Consider the following 18,632-nt stretch of genomic DNA (forward strand, 5'->3'; position numbering starts at 1 on the left):
GTTTGATGCAATGGGCAGGAAAAAAATAGGAAAAAAATGAGCACAGGGGAAGACAGACCTCATTCATTTTAGCGGCGCATGGAATAAGCTTGTTGAAACCCCTTATCTAATGGCGATGACGGAAGCAGAGGCAAATGACGCCTTTATCCTGAATGTTGCAAACGTCTTAAGTCCACAGATGTGAGCTCTCAGTGTAGACTAAATTTACCGGGCAAGTGGAACTCTCCGGGAATGAATTTCTCACCGTGGTAAAGCCGGAACAACTACCCCGTGCTCCGCCGTAGTCGATCTTAATTTTTGTTCTATCCTTACTAAGCGTAACAATTTTTTTTCTGGTGCTGGTAACACGTTTTGGCGCTCTAAAACCAGGAAGCCTGGTGGGCTCAAGATTAGAGAAGAGCAGCAGCAAGGTTTTTAAGTGGACGGTTTGAAGCTGGTGCCCTGTGGTATTTACGCACAGGTGGGGAGGTTAATGGGACAGGGGAATAAGATGAGAAGAGCAGCTACGACTACCATGAATGCCACCAGCCGTCGGTCTCAGGGGGTCGTCACCATCCACTTCGAACAGGTGTAGTGTGCAGGCACTGTTTCCACCGTTCAGTGTAGCTGTTTAGCACTCTGAATGAACTCAGTCCTCTTAGATGCACCGTCAGACGAACTCGTGGAAGTCCATGCAGACACGAAACCCAGGGTGGCTCTGTTTTACCTAGACCCACCCTCGTTTATTGGCACCTCCACGACGGCGAGCAGGTGAGAGCCTGTTGGGTTGCCTCACCCCGGGCTGCAGGGCCAGCCTTGCCAGCCCACCTTTTTGGCGCGTGCACGCTGTCCGCCAGTGCTGCTCTCGGAGCGGGGATCGCCGAAGGCAGAGGTGTCCGAAACCGCTGCCTGCTTGCAGGTTGGCTCCGTATCTAAGATCCGCTATGTGCCAAATATTACAGGCGGTCTTTGAAAATCCCTCGCTGGTGTCCCGAAATGACCTGCGGTCCCTGTTTCTCTCTGGCAGCTGCTGCTTGCCCGGTAGCGCTCTGCAGAACTCCTGGGCTCGCGCTAACAAGCAGCCCTGCAGCGAGCAAGCTCGCAGGGCGCGGCACAAGCGCGGGGCAGTCTGCGGCACCTCCCCGACCCCGCGTGAGGGAAGGCCGCAGCGCGGCGGTGGCAAAGACGTGACCCCAGAGGGTCACCGTGGCCCGAATCCTGCTGTCCTCGCTGTGTGTGCCCCCGGCCAGGCGGAGGGGTGCTGGGTGACCGTGGTGCTGCTGCCGACGGGCGGCTGAACCACCTCAGAGCAGCCGGGCCGGGGGAGGCGACTGCTCGCGGCTCTGCTCCGGACAACGGGCCTTGCTCCTATCATCGCTCGCTCCCCCAGCGCTTCCCCTCGGGAGACTGACGCCAGAACTACCGTTTTTGCTGAAGTCCCCTGTCGACAGAGCTGGAGAGGGGTCTGCAGAGCCGCTTACGCAGGACGAGCCCGGGCTGGGGCTGGTTGAGGAGGAGGGGGCTCCGGCTGGCCCGGACGTGCGTGGCCCGTCTCTGGAGCACAAGCGAGCTCAGCTCCCCACGGCTGCTCGCGCAGGCAGCTCCGAAAGCTGCTCAGCCCTGGCAGGCAGGGCCAGTCCTGGGCTCCTCTGGGACGGGGATGGGAGGGAGACGTCGTCTTTGCAGCCGGGGGAGGTTGGGAGCCAGCGGTGCTTCCGCACCCCCTTTCTGCGGGTGCAGGGGATGAGCGGCTTTGTCTGCTGCTTAATCCTGAGAGACGGTCGGTCGTTTGCTTTGAGGCACGCCTTCGTGGGTCTCGTATTGAAAGCAATTCTTCCTAGGTCAGGTGTTCCAAGAGCGGTAACTGTCGCAACCTATTTCCTCTGCGTTTCCGCAGAGTATCGTTTTCTGTATCTTACTTCATAATGTCTGAGCGACGGATTTGGTGATTTTTCCTGCTGTTGATACCGTATCTTAACAGATTTTTCTCGATGAAGCAATCGCCAAACAGCCAGTTATAAATCTGGCGGACTTGGCAGGAAGCGAAAGGCAAAAATCCTCTGAAGGATCTGAAGGAGACAGGTTGAAGGAAGGCGGGTGGGTAAATCTAAGTCTAACCACGTTAGGAAATGTCACCGGGTGTTTTTCTTCCTCTTTTTTTAAAAAAAAATAATCCTTTCCTGTGAAGTAAAAATTAAATTCCTGCAGGTGAAAAATAGTTTTCCCTCCGTTCAGGATTCCTTGCCGTCTGGCTAATGAAGTTACTTAAATGAATAAAGCCTGAGACGTCCATAAGCACGAACATACTGAAGCACGTGCCTAAGCATGAATATACGGAAGGTTCTAATCTGGTAGGCTCTTCCCCGCCGCCGGCCCCCCAGATTTGCTTTTCATAGTCATGCTTCTACTTTTCACTTTATTTTCCCTTAGTGCTCTGGCTGAGGTTGCTACAGGAAAGAGAGCGGTGCATATCCCATACAGGGACTTGGTCCTGACGAGACTCCTGCAGTCTGCCCAGGGGGGAAAGAGCAGGACCATCATGGTAAATTGACTCTTGAATTTATAACCGGCTTTGCCCATTGAAATAGAATTGTGCGGCTCTGACATTGGTGAAAGTGAGTGTAGTTTAAAAGCTAAGCTTGCTTCCTGTGCAACATAAAGGGGAGAACCCTTCTGCTGGTCAAAAGCTTCTAGCCACTACTAAACGCGTTACTCCAATGGAGAGCACTTCTGTTTTTGGAACAGAAATGCGGCTGGCACAAAATAGATATCTCTGTCTACGTTAGAGATACAACCTCCGTTTCTTCTGAAAGAGTTTTCTGCATATCTGTAAAAATTTATCGACAGATAGGTAAATGTAGCTATAAAACTCAGAAGCACCTGTTTTATATAAAACCCGCGTTCTTTACCTACCTAAAACTAGGCTGCGTTATGAAACAAGTCCTTTTTTCCCTGACTTCTGAGATTATCGTTTGTGCTGTGCACCAGAGGTTGCATTCCTAAATGAGATGAAACTCCCCTAGGTTCTTCCTTGTCTCAGGTGAATTATCTGTATGCTCCAGCGTCTTTGAAGAGGTATTTTTTTTAAAGGAAGTGCAATTAAATGAAAGGTGGAAGAATATGAACAGAAAATGTGCACATGTGAAAAGGTTGACTGTAAATGCTGATACTCTCAAAACAGCTTACCTGGGTTTCTTCAGATGCTAACTTGCGTAATTCAAATTGAAGGACAGATTCTTCAATTGCTACTTGTACAAATACCATCAAAGTGGTTTTGCGCCTTTTTTTTTTTTTTTTTTTTTTTTTTGCGTTGGTGCTAGCATTAAGGCAGAGTTAGCAGGACTCGAGCGCCTTCAGTATTAATTTTTGCAAAAACCACCTCTATCTTCTCATCTTTCTTTCTGTCTCATTTCTCTTCTGGCACAAGTGTTAGAAAGAGTTAATTTATGGCCAGATTGCTAAGACACCTGGGTTCTCCTTTTCTATTTGAGGAGTTAGCGGTCTATCTTTCCACGTTAATCCCTGTCTGTGTTTTGGTAGTGTTTAAAACTATTTTAAAAAGCCTCCTTCAAAATCTAATGTCAGTTAATACTTTTCACATGCTTAGAGATTGCGGCCGTTGAGTCCAGCAGACATCTGTTACGAAGAAACTTTGTCAACCTTACGATATGCTGAAAGGTACGCTTTCGTAAGTTTTCCCTTTCTGGTCTTGGTGCACATTGCGGTCAGGTGCTGGGCAAAATGACAGAAGATACCAGTTCAACGGGACTGACAGCTCAGAAGGAAGAAAGGGTGAATCTGCCCATAGGCAGGGGCGGCACACGAAGAGCTTATTCTTTACCCTTATTAACAAACGGCATATGTTTTTACAGCTAAGTTGTACGACAGAGGTAAGTGTATTTCCTGAGGATTCCAGGTCTCCCTCATATGTGTGACTTAATTGAGCTTCTTTCCTGCCCTTTCTCTCCCAGTAACACAGCACCTCTAAAACTAAGCTGTAGTTTGGGGTCCCACAGCCCAACCGTGGTTGAAAGGTAGAACATAGAAGTGATGCCTGCTGCCAGGCATTTGTCGTCTCTGCTTCCCAATCCCAGATCCCAGCGATAGTGCCACACAGAGCTCTTCCTTCCTGCCCAGGAGCAGCTTGCTTTCCCGGCCACTTTCCCAGTCCGTCAGCTCCTTCTGGAGGAGAAGGTTCCCTCTCTGCTCCCCTTTGCTCTCCTCCTGCGCTTCCTGGGCCTCAGGACTGAAAACCGCTCTCTTTGCAGTCCTTTCAGTCAGGCTTTTGCTGGGACTCCAGCACTAATGCCTTCTTATTCCCTCTCCCGTAAAAAGAGGTCAGGCACTTACACCCCAGTCCGTTATCCCAAAGCGGATGATGGCTCGGTGACCTTGTAGCCGCAGCAGCCTGGCTGTTCGCAGGTGTCAGGAGCAGAAGATTTAATGTCTCCGGCAGCAGTTCAGTCCTGCAGAGAGCTGAACTGCTTTCATGTGCCGATATGAACGCAGACCAGCAAACTCCCCACGCCTGAGCCAGCTCCGTGCAGGGGCAGCTGGAGTTGTCCTTTGCCTGCCTACCTGCCGTACCCACACTTACAGTGGGTGAGGTGTGGTTTTGCAGTATCCCATCCCATAGTGCCCCGCATACTAGAGGCAGAGCGGCTATGGCTACATTGCTGCAAGTTAGGGTTAGCTGGAGAAGAGAAGGGTTTTCGTGGGCTGGCAGGGGCGAAACCAAACCAGGCTGTGATTGCTGGTAGCGGTACAAGAGAGGGCATCAGATGTTTCCACCGAAGGAGCAAAGTGGCTGTGAGACTTGTTCGCTTGTGAAGTTCCAGAGCTACATGGGCTATTTCCGAACAGGGAAAAGAGCAAAACAAAACAAACCCCAAAGTCAGGTTTGATTGGAAACGTTGTCGTTTGCTGGGATTGTCTGGGTAACAGCTTCTTTTGTGTCTTTTATGTATTTTCGTATTTAAAAGGACAGAACGGGTCAGGAACAAAGCAGTGGTAAATGCAAGTCCCAGTGAGAAGCTTCTAAGAGAACCAACCGCAGGCTGAAAATAACAAACTGTTGTCCAGACTGGCTGGGCTCGGGAGCACAGGGCGACCAATAGCCGATGGAACACGTACGTATTTCAGCATAAATACAGCTATGAATAGCAAGCAGACTTTGACTTCCCAAAACATTATCAGGAGGCATTTTTGGTAATCTGTAACACTGAAGAAGTATGGTGGGAATGGAGCTGAGGAGGATTCGCCGGGGTCGGCTCCTGTGCACGCTCTGGGCACCGTGTTTTGTTGATCACCTTCTGGTTAGACGAGGACAAGGAAGATGGCAGCTTTCATTTCCAGTTCAGGATGCTGACAGCAGCAACAAACATCTCGGCTGTTCCGCAGCGAGGTGGGTTTGTGTCCCCGCGTGCCATACGGTCCCCAGGAGGTTTGGGTTGGAAGGGCTTGCTCTGCAAGAGGCCAGACCGCCTCCCACTGCATGGCTTCCTCGCTGCTGGTCCTCGTCTCTCACGGGGTTTGATATTTTACACATAGGTACCCTGGTTAAAGCTGTCTTGCTGTTCACAAGAGGTGTGGGTTTTGCTGGCTGAGAACAAGTGGCAGATCTGGAGCACGCAGGCGACGTGGGAGTCCTGGCTGGAGGAAGCCCAGAAGGAGTGGGAGCACCAGCACGCTGCAGTGGCTCAGGCGAGTTTCCCAGTAATGGGCATCGCGGCCAGATACCTTAACCTCTGCTCTTCTGCTTCTGATCTTTTCCCCTTCTTGTCATCTTTAAGACTCGTTGCTCACACACTTCTGTGCCCACAATGCCCCGACGAGACCCTCCAGGGGCTTTTCAGCCAGGGTAAACTGGCAATAACGTAGGCCTGGGTTACGGGTCCACAATATAATAGCAAATCTCTCGTGAGCTCAGATAACAGAATATTCTGTCTACTTCTAAGTACCTTACGGTTTCTTGGTTTCATTTTGTAGTTGTGAGAAATCATGACTGAAATAAAAGATGCCAGTGAATGTACCGAGCCATGTCAAAGCAGCTCAGGCTTGGGTCGCCTCAAAGTCCTTGACAGGGAGAACCAGAGGTTTTCACTTTAAAACCAGTCATGAGATGAACACCCTAGAACTTGGGGCAGATGTGTTCTTTGCACTTTCTGAAAGAAAAAAAAACCAAACCAAAACCCAAAAAACCAAATCCCCAAACCCCAACACCCCCTCCGTCCCCTTTCAGTTTTGGGCATGTTTCTGAAAGCAACCAATGTTCACATGACTTATTTAGCCAGCCAGAAGCATTTCAGTAGGAGGCTGTGGCGGTGCGTAAGAGCCAAGGAGTGCATGACGGGCTGCTCTGGGAAAGAAGGGGCCTGATGGTGACTTGATGAATAAGTCGTTCAAGGCACACCTTCACTGAAAGGCCATACGCTGCTCCCCTCCCAGCTGCTTTTCACAGACCATTTTATTGCTTCAACATGGGTAACTGCCAAACAGAGGAGCTGGGAAATTGGCTCTCTGCATAGAGCGGCGATTGATTGCGGGAAGAGGGCTGGGTTTAATGGGGAGAGCAGAGCTTTACAGGAATCCCGCGCGTTTTGTGGGGGTCTCTTGATTTTTGCATGAAGCCTGCATCACGCAGCAAAGTTGCTGACTTAAACAAAAGTGCTTGATTTCTTCCTGACTCGAGGTCTGGAGCTTCTGCCAGTAGAAGGAAGCGTGGAGTCAGTCCTTCAGCTCTAGTAATTGCTTGCTGATGGTGTTTGGTAAAACTAGGGGAAATTCAGGGGCTGAATTCTGTCGGGAATGCTGAACCCCGTGTAGGGTGTACGGCTAAACGTGGTAGTTCAAGTGCCGCCTTAGGCCCATCGGTCTGGATGATGGCATCAGTCTTGGCTGGCAGCTGTCACAGGTGTTTGGGCACACAGGACAGTACCCTGTTCTGCTGAGGACAGCTCCTCATCCACTTACTGCATCGGCTCGTTTTCCTGCATTGATTTGCCTGGGGTGTGCTTTTTTAAGACGGTGAAATGAACTTAATCGGGCTTCTATTAGTTTTGTGTCTTCTCCCTAGCAAGCTGTTGGATACAGTTTTAGAGAAGTAATGGCGACAAGCCTTTGCTGGTGTGGTATTTTTTCACCTGTGTGGTGGAGAGAATACTTAAATTGGTAGGAGAGAGTCACCAAAAGCCTGGGCCTGTTGCACGTGTTGCCAATGTTTTTGCGGTTCAGCTTGTCAGGTTGCTGTTTGTCCAAGTACGTTTCAGAGCTGGATGCTCAGAAGCCGTCTGGACGTGGTGCTGGGCAGGCTGCTCTAGGTGACCCTGCCTGAGCAGGGGCTTGGACCAGATGACCTCCAGTGATTCTGGAAGGCCGCCTTCTTCCAGAAGAGAACTTCTGGAAGTTCTCTTCCTCGTGATTCTGTGATTCTAGAACTTGTGCTGGGAGGGGCGAGCACCGGGGCGACGGCACACCGGTGTGGTATGCTAGAAATGTCAGCTGCTGTCTCCCTCTCTTAGGAAGGCTGCGCGCGTGTTCTGTACTGAGACACTTAGCACCTATGTCTGTCTGTCCAGGTACGCCAAGCAATGCAAAAAGAGCGTAAGTTCAGAAGGGACTTTCGGAACTTTTGCTAGCTTAGCCACGTTAGACAGGGGCTGCGACTCTTGAATGAAAGTATGGTTGTGTTAGAGAATAGCCATAGGAGGTGGCTGGGTAAACTGGCTGCAGTGTCAAATTCTGAGCTGTGTTGGTTTTGTTTGTGTTTTCATTTGAAGGGAAGTCAAATCTATGGTCTTAGCTGTTGGGGGTTGTTGGGCTAGAGAGCTGAAATTCTTCCTTCTCCTCACCTTCTGCTGTAGGTTTGGGCTTGTGGAGCATCCGCACAAACTCTGCAAGAGAATCTGTAGGCTGCACTTGAGCGAAATAAGCCTGGCTGTGGAGTTCCGATACAGACCGTCTCTGTTATGCTAGTGGCTTTTTAGACTAGAACTTAGGCTTTGGATTAAATGTAGGGTGGTTGCCTAAAGCGTCGGGGTGGGGGGGTGTTTCTGCCTAAGTGGGAAAGAAATGACCCGGTGGTACTCACAAAGTCACCTGCTAACTCGCTCACTAAATCTTCTTTCGGCAAGAGTAAAATATGGCAAAGCGCAAATTCACTGAACCCGACTACTAAGGTGCAGAAAGTGTCTTTTCCATCCACTGCTCCTCCAGCGCTTGTGAGCTGCCTCCTGCTTTTCTGGGGAAAATGTCATTGAACCAGTCGTTAACAATAATTCAAAAAATTCTGCCATTGTCATCTTTACCTGTTATTCAACAAAGTGGATGCTGGTTTTCTCAAAAGGACTTAGTTTTTCTTCCATTTCTTCTTCTTTGGCTTCTTCCCACTCTTTGTCCTGTTTCCTTGGAGAATGTGACCTGAATCGTGTCACACACTGTTGTCCGTTCTCTGATCAGCAGGTAGCAGCTCCCTGAAATCGCTTTAGCTTCCACATCTGGCTGAATGAATGACGCCCGTCAGCTGCAGCCTTTCTCAGTGAGACAGTGAGTCTCTACGTGCACGAGGGAGTTAAAAGTTGACTGACTGTGTCTCGGGTGGTGTCCTTTCTAAAAGGAAAGGGCTCTGCAGCTCTCCTTGCAAACCGCGTGTGTAGTTTCACACGTGTATGAGCTAGCATAACGGCTGACTGCCACAAAATGGAGACGGACAAATTCCCTCTCCTTCTTCCCAACGCACTGTCCTGCCTCCTTCCTTGTGCCAACTTTCATGCTTGCTAGTTCTCTCTGCCAGCCGGTTTAACTCTCTAAGCTGGTGGAAAACTATCTACTTTTCTGGGTTCGTTTCCCGTCTGCTTAGGCAGTTAACCTGGCTCGTAAAGTGCTCTAAAAAGTGCTCAAGTCAGTGCCAGGTAAGCCACAGGAATACAGCAGTAGAACAAAGGAGCAGATGGAGAGATGGGAGGCGGCAGCAAGGCCTCTCTTCCGGCGGCAGTGAAGGCAACGTGTTTTGTGAAACCGTATCTTCAGCTGCGACTGAGCGTATTTTTAGCTTTTTCTTCAGTAAGCCTGTAACATTGTTGGCCTTTGATTTTCCTGGACTACCGTCAGTCAGAACTGACATCGCAGAACTCTGACTTGGCTGTATGTGATTCCACTTGAATATGTAATTTCTCTTTTTTTTTTTTTTTCCCTTGGGATTTTTAATCCAGAAATCTGTCATCAGTCTATGACTTGTGGCACGTTCCTTTCTTTGGGAACAGTTCATGGCGTTTAGAGGTCATAAGTAGCAAGGGTGAAGAAGAACGGTAATTTTGGCAACTTGTGCACAGACCACTTTGGTGTAGGATACAGCGGGGAGGTTGGATTCTGGCTTCCTCCTGAACATGGAGTAGGCCTGTGGCGTTTTACACTGATCTGTTTCCTACCAGACAGAAGGAGGAATGTGACTGTAGTTGTTTTCAAAGAGAGCAGAAATGCAGTTAGTGTTGGATATCTCTCTTAAAGGAGAGGCTTCACGCCTTTAACTAGTTCTGTCTAACTATTTTCCCACTGTGTGGATTTGCCAGTAATCCTTGGTTTAACTTAGCAGAATGATGCAAGTAAAACATCCTAATAGCCAGGTCACTGTATATACAGTTCAGGCTTTATTGTGGAGTTTATCTTCCTAGTTCCATATTGCCAAGCCAGATGTCTAGGAACAAAATGTTTCAAACGCCCGTTGGCGTGCTGGCGGAAACCTGGGCATGCCTGATGGTCTAGCGTTTTCACGTGCTTTTCTACGCAGTTAATAACTGCAGCGGAATTAAATTTAAAGTTGCATGAATGGTCCGGGCGTTGGAGTGTTACGTATTTGGTGGTTCTTAGCGGTGGTATGGGCCTGATAAGCACATTTGATGTGTACTGTAGGCAGGAGTACACTGTGTCAAGGTGTGAGCTTTCCACCAGAGAAGAATTCTTTCTGATTTGGTGGGGAGTTTGGGGTGGCGAGCGGTTTGTTTTTACGCTCAACTCTCCCCAGTAGAGTATCTTAAAATTTGATGTGCAATTTGGCCACGCAAAGTTCTGTGCTCTTGGCCTGTCCAGGTAGGCAGTGGCAAAGGCAGGGTGACGCAGGGTGACTCTTGTTCTTCCTCTTCTGAAATTTCTTCCCGTGATAATCTTCTCTGGTCATTCCTCCTTTCTTATTCAGCATCACGGTATTGCTGAAGGCACCTATCAAAACAGCTGGACGTTGAAGGCCTTTGAGAGATGCTATTCACCAACCCAATAGATCTGTATTTGTATTTGGTATTATGGGTTACTGATAAAACATATTGATTAAATCATTACAATTAAACTGAGCCAGAAGGCTGGTCAAACTGCAGGGCTTTTTACTCTCTGGAGCCCCTGGATGCAGTGCAAAAGTTCCTCCCGCTGTCACTGTGAAAGGATGACAAGTACCAAAAAGCAAACGCGAGAAAACTACTGCAAATGAGTTGTCCCACTTGGAACTTGACCTGTGCTAGTTGTGAATGCTGGCAGGGCGGTCAGGCTGGCCGGCTGCAGCAGCGTCCTGCAATACTGGCTTTGCCATCGGCAACCTTTTTTTCCGAAGGTTGACTTGCGCTTAGTGCGGGACCCTGGCTTACACTGCCTGTGTTTCACGCGCTCGTTGTTTTCATGCTGGCAGAAGATACTGGAACATGTTCTCAGGTAGAGTGCTTGTGACCTGAAATATAGTAGATTCCAATGCCCAGGCTTTAGAGCATGACCTTTCTCCACAGAAGTACAATTTGTGTAAATGGTATTATTTATAAGCGTTTCCCTTTAGTAACTTTGTGTTGCTCCCAGAGTCTGGTCTTCAGAACTAGCTGTAACCTCCTGTGCCGTAAGGAAAATAGGTTATTAGTGCACGCTGGAAGAAGCAACCATAAAACTTTGTTTGCGGGAGAACATGTGTGCTACAGTTAATGCAATAGGCTTTGTGTGCCCATTGAAGTGGCTGGCTGTACTGGTTTGTGGCGTAGGGTAAGGGTTCTGTTTGATGCCCGAGTTGGTCAGCATGTGTAACGCCCAGGAATGGCGAGCTACGTAGAATATCTTCCTTCTGAGACTCCATGGAGAAAGCAGTGCTATTTGAAGAGATGCTTGAACCTGTCTTGTCTTCCGGAGGCTTTTTCAATAACCCATAGAACTTGCAAAACGTAGTGAGCTAAAGTAGTTTGTATTTCCACGTGTGTGGAATATCTCTTATTTAGCCTCCTATTCAATCTTGTAAGTCACCTGAGCTTTTAAGTTCCCCCCCCAAAAATCTGTCTTGACATAGTGAAACGTGAACTGTCTGTGGAGCACCGATAGAGGTGTGGAAACTGAAAGGCCTCAAAGTTTTTGTAAAATAGTGCAGAGATGTGATAAGGACTGGCAATAGGAAGGAAAGGACTGGAATAAGGAATATGGGGATTTAAGTGTAGAAAAGAATCCGTGTTTTAAGGTGCTGTGTTATGTTCAGGTGATAAGTGTATGGAAAACTACTTTCCAGCTGATGAGCTATGAAAGTCTGTATCGCTTGTCATGTGGAAACATCAACAGTACATTTTCTGGAAGAGTTTGAGAGTGAAGGTAGTTAAGAATGTAGTATTCCTTAAAGTTCAAAATAAACACACAAGAAGTGAACGAGACACAAATGATGCCCGAAATCTACTAGAAGACAATTGGCAATAAATAATGAGGTACAAAATCAAGAGCAAGGACAAATGGAAACTCATACCTCTTACTGCAGTGCTAATTGAAATATGCTTTTTCTCACATCACATCTTACTAACCTGTCTGAGTAGACTTGAACTCGGTGTATTGTTTTTTTTTCCTGTTATTGACCTTATCAGTACCCCTGTGTCACTTTTTGTTGGTGATCTCATAGGCATTCGAAAAGTAAAGGGATTCTCCTTTTGCTCTGCTGTGAGATCAAAAACTGTCCTGAGTGGCATTTTTTGAAGGAAAAGAGCTACAGGAGCTGTATAGGAGATTACTTGCGGCATACTGATGAAACTTCTGTCAATCTCAAAAAGCACATCTCAGTTATGGCTGACATGAGTCTGTTTTTGCATTTTTTTTCTTTATTTACAGTGAAGAATGCGAGACCTATCAGCTCAGGTAACGAGCAGTCTGCTGCAGTTTCCAGAGGTGACTACTCAGGCACTTGGGGAAGATGAGATAACCCTAGGTTCTGTGCTGAGCGGGAAGTTTTCTGGAGGTGAGCATTCTGCTTTAAATTTGGTCTCGGTCTGAAGTTCTTATTGCCTGGAGGTTACCTGAAGCACAGGGTCACAGTATCGACTGTGTCAGGCTGGTGCTGTTAAGATGCATCAGGTTTCGAGAGAACAGGAAGGAAGTTTTAACTATTACAAATGCTAATAGTAAACCCTTAAAACTAGTATAGTTAAACTTTGAAATTACAGCAACCTTCACCAGTCTTGTGCTATTAAAATAATTTAGTTAAGCATGCTGAGTCAGCGGGCCTTCCTCAATGTCGTGCTCACTCAATTTTTAATTAAATAAAAGGCAGTTTTCAAAAAAGTAACAGTGTTGTTTTGGGCCCTATTTATTTGTACCAGCTCAAGCTCTACGACCATCATAACACCACATGCCGAACTAGTTCTTCTTCTACAACGTTACAGAGGCGCGCCCCTCCCCCCCCCCGCTTTTTCTTTTCCTAGTCTGAATACAAACAGCAAAGGAAGAGGATAACACTGTTAAGCGCTGCAGCCATATTTCCGACGTATTTAACAGGGTGCAGATGAGTACCCAGGGAGAGCTGCTGAAAGTGGCTAAGCAGATTAGGTAGTTGACTTCCTAGGTGATCCGCAAGTAGAGCTAGCTGGGTGCCTATCTGGTTGTCTAGGCTCTGTTAGACCAGGTGGAATCCATCTACCTGACTGAAAGTGCAGTAATTGAGTTAATACTTCCTCCGAGTTTGTTCAGTGAAACAAAATGTGTTAAATTCTTTCTGTCGTCAGCCCGTGTAAAAGATTAGATTTACTCATGCAGTGCCCATTTGACGATAATTTCTTGCTGCCGTCCAAATCCCTGCCCCAAGTAGGCGTGTGTCAAGTAAAATTAATAAACTAGAAATGAATTGGTTTAGATTTGTTATCTTTGAAGTGTGCTTTAAGACTCGTATTCCCGTGTGTATTTAGACGATTTCTAGCCAAAACAAGCTGAATATGGGATGAAGACTCTAGATCGATATGTTGTCATCTTCATCCCAAACAGTCAAAATCCTTCGGTGCGGGAATGACAAGTAGAAATGCAAAAGAATAAGGTTGTTGATATTGAGAGGTTGTGCTGGAGGATCTCCATGGGTGATTTTGAATAATTGACCACAACTAGGGAAGTCAGTCTTCCCTTTTGGGTACTTTTATTGAAGGAAAGGGGCAGTGGCTGTGATTTTTCAGTTGTTTTCAGTCTTGTATTGGAAATTTGCTTTAGTCAGCTTTCTTTTCTCTTACAGGGAGAAACGGCTTGGCATGGTTGGCGTGTGGTCCTCAACTGGAGGTAGTGAGCTCTGTGACGGGAGAGCGGCGCTCTGCTTACCGTTTCCGTGGAGTAAAGAAACAGCCTCCCACCATTCGTGTGGTAAAGGATTTTTCCTGGCAGAAGAGAACGGGACTGCTGGTTGGGTTGGAAGAAGCAGAGGGAAGTGTTCTCTGTCTGTACGACCTTGGAATATCGAGAGTGGTTAAAGCAGTTGTTCTCCCAGGAAGGGTACGTCCACTTTAATCGGAGGAACGAAGCTTTTGCGTTGTCAGGTGCTGCGTAATCCTGTTTCAGGAGAAGCTTTGGAGCGTCTCTTTGTAGGCGGTATTTTTTCTATCTTGCATTAGTGCAGACTGTCACTTCAGAGTATCCAGTCAAGAGAGCCCTGGTGCAGACTCTTGGGCTTAACGGTACCGTTATCTTTTGAGCTTACTGATCGTAAAACAAGTTTTCTGGGTTTATGGTAGAGCACATAGTTACCTAATTCTCCACTGCCACAAAAAGGCATTGAGAACTATCTTTTATTGGCCAGAGTGAAAAAGAAAAAAAACCCCCGCTGTTCCCAGTGTCTGTAACGTACATTTCGGAAATGCTTGGTTTCTATATACGTTAGAAATACTGTCTTTAAAATACCTGAAACTTCCGTAGTTGTGCTGTAAATGACTTAGACACATTCCCCTGAATCTCAGACTAGCAAGCAGGTGGCTTTAGAGCAGAACAGATTTTTATGTTGACTTAGGGTAGGAAAGAAGAGCCGTTAGGGAGTTACCTGACGGATTGTTGAAAGATTGACTTTCAACCTGCAGTCCTTGAATCTCTGCTTATTGAATATTGTGTTTGTGTAGATGGGAGAGGCTGGTGGAATGTTACTCATTTTTTTCTGTCTTCTATAAGCCAGGAAGTCCGATGATGTAATGTCCCCTAGTCTCATTATCTTAATGTGAACAAGAATCAGTGCAAGTTAATAGAACATCAAGATTCACTATATTGTTTTTTTCTTGATATAACTGGAAACAATGCTTTGCTTTTAAGTCTTGTGGTCCTCTGTATTTACTTTCTTGTTTCTGATGTGCTAATTCCGGCTTCACTTTTGAATGATTTCTGTTTAGCTTGTCAAACAGCTTAAATGCTAGCTTGCAGTTTTCCTGTAGGTAACTGCTATAGAACCCATAACTAATCACGGAGGACCCAGCGTGAGCACTCGGCACCTACATCAGAGTCTGCGATGGCTCTTTGGAGTGGCAGCAGTGGCTACAGATGTTGGTCATCTGCTTCTGGTGGACCTTTGTTTGGATGATTTCTCTTGCAGTCAGAATGAAATAGAAGCATCGGGTAAGCCTGCAGTTTTTAAACTTGAATTTGAGAGTAAGAAAACTTGTGTATAAACAATATGCATCCCACTTGGAAGACACTAGCGTGCAGGCATTTCTGACTGCTGGTTACAGATGGCGGTTTGACTTGGTATAGTCCTGACCTGATTAAAAATGGGAGTGGCTTAATACTCCTCCTAATGTTATAAATGCCCCCCTGCCACCAAGATCCGTATGTCACTATGATGCTTGCCAGTGAGGTGTAGGAATTTTACCACGTGAGTCAGTGCAGCTGCCTGAGAGGAAGTTGTGTCAGAGGCGCCCTATTTCTTGGGAATGTTCTTCTGCTTCTGTGAATTGACTTGGGGCAAATTTTAGGCTTGCTTGTTAAAATGAATCCGACTTGTCAAAAACCGTGCATTTGGATGACTGAAATCTCTAATTTGCATATTCGGATTGCATACGCTGTTTTGGCTATTACAAGAGTGGCTTCAGGAGTTGGTGTCGCTTCAGACAGCTTCATCATGAGGCCCAAACGCTTGATTTACAGAGTCCAGGAAGAATTTGTCTACGAAGGTTACGCTTTTACCTGGTTTTAAAATACGAGTGAGAACACCTGTCCGATCAGAGAGTTCTTCTGTTCTTTGGAAACATACAAAAGAAAGCGTTGCATAAATGGGTATTTTGCCTGGGCCGGTAGAATTGGATGAGACGTGTTGTCACGTCAGTGTTCAAAATGCAGCCTAAATGGCCTGACACATTAATTCATGGCGTGGTTTTGTGTGTGTAGGTCTAGAAGTTGTCACTAGAATTCCTGCTGAAGTTCCACAAAGAAGAGAAGCTGTGACCAGAGAAGGGAGACATCTCTGCTTTCAACTACAAAATCCTTCAGGAACAGCAATATCAACGCTGTACTACATAAGCAGAAGCAATCAGCTCGTTGTGGGTTTTTCAGATGGCTGCCTGTCACTGTGGAATATGAAAACTTTGAAGAGGGAGTAAGTAGGCCTTTACACCTGGCCATGCCCGGAGGTGCAGGGGTCTCAATTGTTTGCTTACGGAAGCATGTTCATGAAAGAGAACTTTTTTAGGGACTGAAATTTTGGGTATAGTCTTGGAATGTTTAGAAATCCTCTTCTGAAATAACTATGAAAAGTCATACGTGGATTAAGTGGACCGCCTTCTCCCCAGTGGACTAGGATTGTTTTCCTTCTTGTGCCTGTGGCTCGAGGGATTGTGGAAAGCATGCTTCTTTGGGTTACGTCAAGCAGTTTAGGATGCGATAGAGCTCATTTTTATAAGACGCTTTGTCCGATCAGTAGTGTTCAGTGAAGCCAGGAAATGTGTGTGTTTTGATGAACCAGATTTTAGGAATGATTTTTCAGAACCAGCTACTGCAGTTAGGGCATAGATTGAGAAGCTTACGTATGTTAATAATGTGGGTTTGGTGATAATATTCTTTAAAGTGTCCAGGATGAAACTAGTGAGACACGAAAAATCAATAGCTGATCCGTGCCTGAAAAGATACTCTTTCCTACATGTCAGCCTTGTCCAAAACAGGGGACTGACCCATTCCGAGGCAACGTTGCGTGTGAATGAAAATTTGCTTGGAACACTTGGAGACGAGGATAAGGGGCATGTAAATCTAGAAGCAATAGAAAAATTAAGAGACGATTTTATATCTGCCAAAGGGCAATCACACGTGAAATATGTGACCAAATTCAGATAGGGATTGGCTTAAGCAAACCTGCAGTGACTCACCAGAAACTGTTGGATGCATAAATAGGCAGTGGAGGACTAACTGGGTGGCAAGAATAGATTGTGAAGGTACACGTAAGGTTCAGAAGTCTGGAGGAAAAATGCTTTACGTAGCATCCGAGTAAAGAAATGAGCAAGTACTTGTGGTTTGGCACTGTCTTAAATTTGTTCAGAAGATAGGCTGCATTTTAAGTTCAATATTGAAGTCGGCTGGAACAGGAGGAACAATCTTTTGCCTGGCAGCTGAAGTAATCATTTCTGTTCTTCCTCCCTAGGCGGAGGAGGATATAACCCCAGGTTATTGCATTTGATGGACAGTAATTTCCTCAGCTCTTGACTGTTGCATAAAAAGTAGTCGCTTCCCTGACTCACTTGTCTGAGATGGAAGTATGACCTTCTGTACTTTGAGGATAAGCATGGAAAGATAAGCTTTTTTCTCAGAAGATGCTTCTACCCTTCTACAAACAGTTAGGGCCCATCGTAGGCTCACAGGTTTTTATTTTTCTCTCTTTTCCCCTTTTCCTTTTTTTTTTTCATTTTTTCTTTCTTTTTTTTTTTTTTTTTTTTTTTTTTCCCCCAACCACGTAGGCACCACTCTCAGCTTGAAGGAGGAAGGATTCCTGTCTATGCTGTTACTTTTCAGGAGCCTGAGAATGATCCTCGCAATTGTTGCTACTTGTGGGCTGTTCAGTCTACACAAGACAGGTGAATAAAAAGTTACTATAAGCCACTGACTGCATTTAAATTTTTTTGTATCTTTGTTCACATACCGTTGATACATGTATATTTGTTTTGTTTATGTAGCTGTGCAGGAGATTCTCTCAGGTGTGGAAGGTGTTAAGCTTACACTGCAATTTTTACAGGATTTAACAGATGTGAAGAGGGACCTACTAGTGCCTACCTTCTGAAAGAAGGCAAAGCAACAGTGGCTGTATTTTTGTGCTTGCATTCTTAAACGATTTCCTTTGTTTCTTGAGGACTGCTTCACCATTTGTTTGGTACTCGCACCGTGGTATTAAAATACCATTAAAAGTAGTTGGGGCTGCAGATCTCGAGCGCTAAACGTGCCGATATGACAGCCGGCTGCCCCTAAAGGAGGGAGGTGACAGTATTGCGGATTACCTTGTGCCAACTTGCGCCGTCTTTGGAGCCTTTGTGAGCCAGGTCAGCTCACCTGGCAGTGGCAGAGACCGATCACTGTTCAGCAGCAAAGTCAATGGTTTCCTGCTGGGCTAATGACCCGAATCAGTATGTGGAAGGGTGCAGTGTGTGTATGCAAGAGAGGGGCTGGAACTTTGATGGGGTGGGAAGGGAAGGGAAAGGAAGGGAAGGGAAGGGGAGAAAGATCTCTCTCTTTCAGCATCAGCAAGCTATTTAATCAGCTCAGCCGTTCACAGAGTGGCAGCCTTTTTAAGTTTGACTTTAAAGCAACAATTTGTAGTCCATACAACATATTAAAGCTTTCAAACTGTATGGTTAGCATTTGCCCCTGAAGCTGTTAGTGTCCAAATGTCCTCCTTTGTGTTGTAGCGGCTGCACGTGACCAGTTATCTGATGGTTTGGGAAGTGGTGTTTTACTTTTCAGCAAGAAAACATCAGTCTAGATCTAGTAAAATGATAACAAGGCCTCTAAAGCAGCTTTGTAATCAAATGTCATAATTTCTACCTTTTCCAGTGAAGGTGACGTCGTGAGTTTACATCTGTTGCAGTTAGCATTTGGTGACAGAAAACGCTTGGCCCCGGGACAAGTCATGTATGAGGTAAGGCGTGCACGTATGTGAAAAGATGAAAATAGTGATTTTGTCTATGTGAGTATCAGTTAAGTTGTCAGGGGTGATTTTTACCATCAAAATTCAGAGGTGACCGAAAACCCAATCTTTTGCTGAGTCTTCTTGGGCATGTTTTATACTGCTGCATCTCTTGTAGTGCTCTAAGCACTTTGGCAGGTCGACAGGAGAAAGATGCTTTAATCGTTCTCCAGTTTCACTTTTGAACTTCTGCTTTGCTTTATCCTCTTTTAAAAAAAGTTATTTGTAGCTACAGTCTTAGCGGTGGCAAAGACAATACCTTGTA

At 46.3% G+C, this 18,632-nt stretch overlaps 1 protein-coding gene and 1 long non-coding RNA gene across 3 annotated transcripts in view; both read left to right on the forward strand.

The window, feature by feature from the left end:
• Nucleotides 1–2,153: 2,153 nt before the first annotated feature.
• On the forward strand, nucleotides 2,154–5,778 carry LOC138688844 (uncharacterized). Of its 2 annotated transcripts, XR_011327650.1 has the most exons (4): nucleotides 2,154–2,521; nucleotides 3,587–3,657; nucleotides 4,962–5,383; nucleotides 5,530–5,778. It is a non-coding gene; the product is annotated as an uncharacterized lncRNA (long non-coding RNA). The 2 variants fall into 2 exon arrangements; XR_011327649.1 differs by having other exon boundaries at nucleotides 4,962–5,778.
• A 6,309-nt stretch (nucleotides 5,779–12,087) lies between these two features.
• LOC138688807 (protein ELYS-like) overlaps nucleotides 12,088–18,632 on the forward strand; it is a 36,989-nt gene continuing 30,444 nt past the window's right edge. Inside the window, exons 1-6 of the mRNA XM_069801332.1 lie at nucleotides 12,088–12,208; nucleotides 13,466–13,719; nucleotides 14,643–14,823; nucleotides 15,592–15,799; nucleotides 17,148–17,264; nucleotides 18,235–18,319. Of these exons, the coding sequence (XP_069657433.1) occupies nucleotides 12,088–12,208; nucleotides 13,466–13,719; nucleotides 14,643–14,823; nucleotides 15,592–15,799; nucleotides 17,148–17,264; nucleotides 18,235–18,319 (966 nt within the window). The remainder of the gene's footprint in view (nucleotides 12,209–13,465; nucleotides 13,720–14,642; nucleotides 14,824–15,591; nucleotides 15,800–17,147; nucleotides 17,265–18,234; nucleotides 18,320–18,632) is intronic.

Source organism: Haliaeetus albicilla, chromosome 13 (genome assembly GCF_947461875.1).
Source record: "Haliaeetus albicilla chromosome 13, bHalAlb1.1, whole genome shotgun sequence".
In the NCBI taxonomy this organism is placed as follows: domain Eukaryota; kingdom Metazoa; phylum Chordata; class Aves; order Accipitriformes; family Accipitridae; genus Haliaeetus; species Haliaeetus albicilla.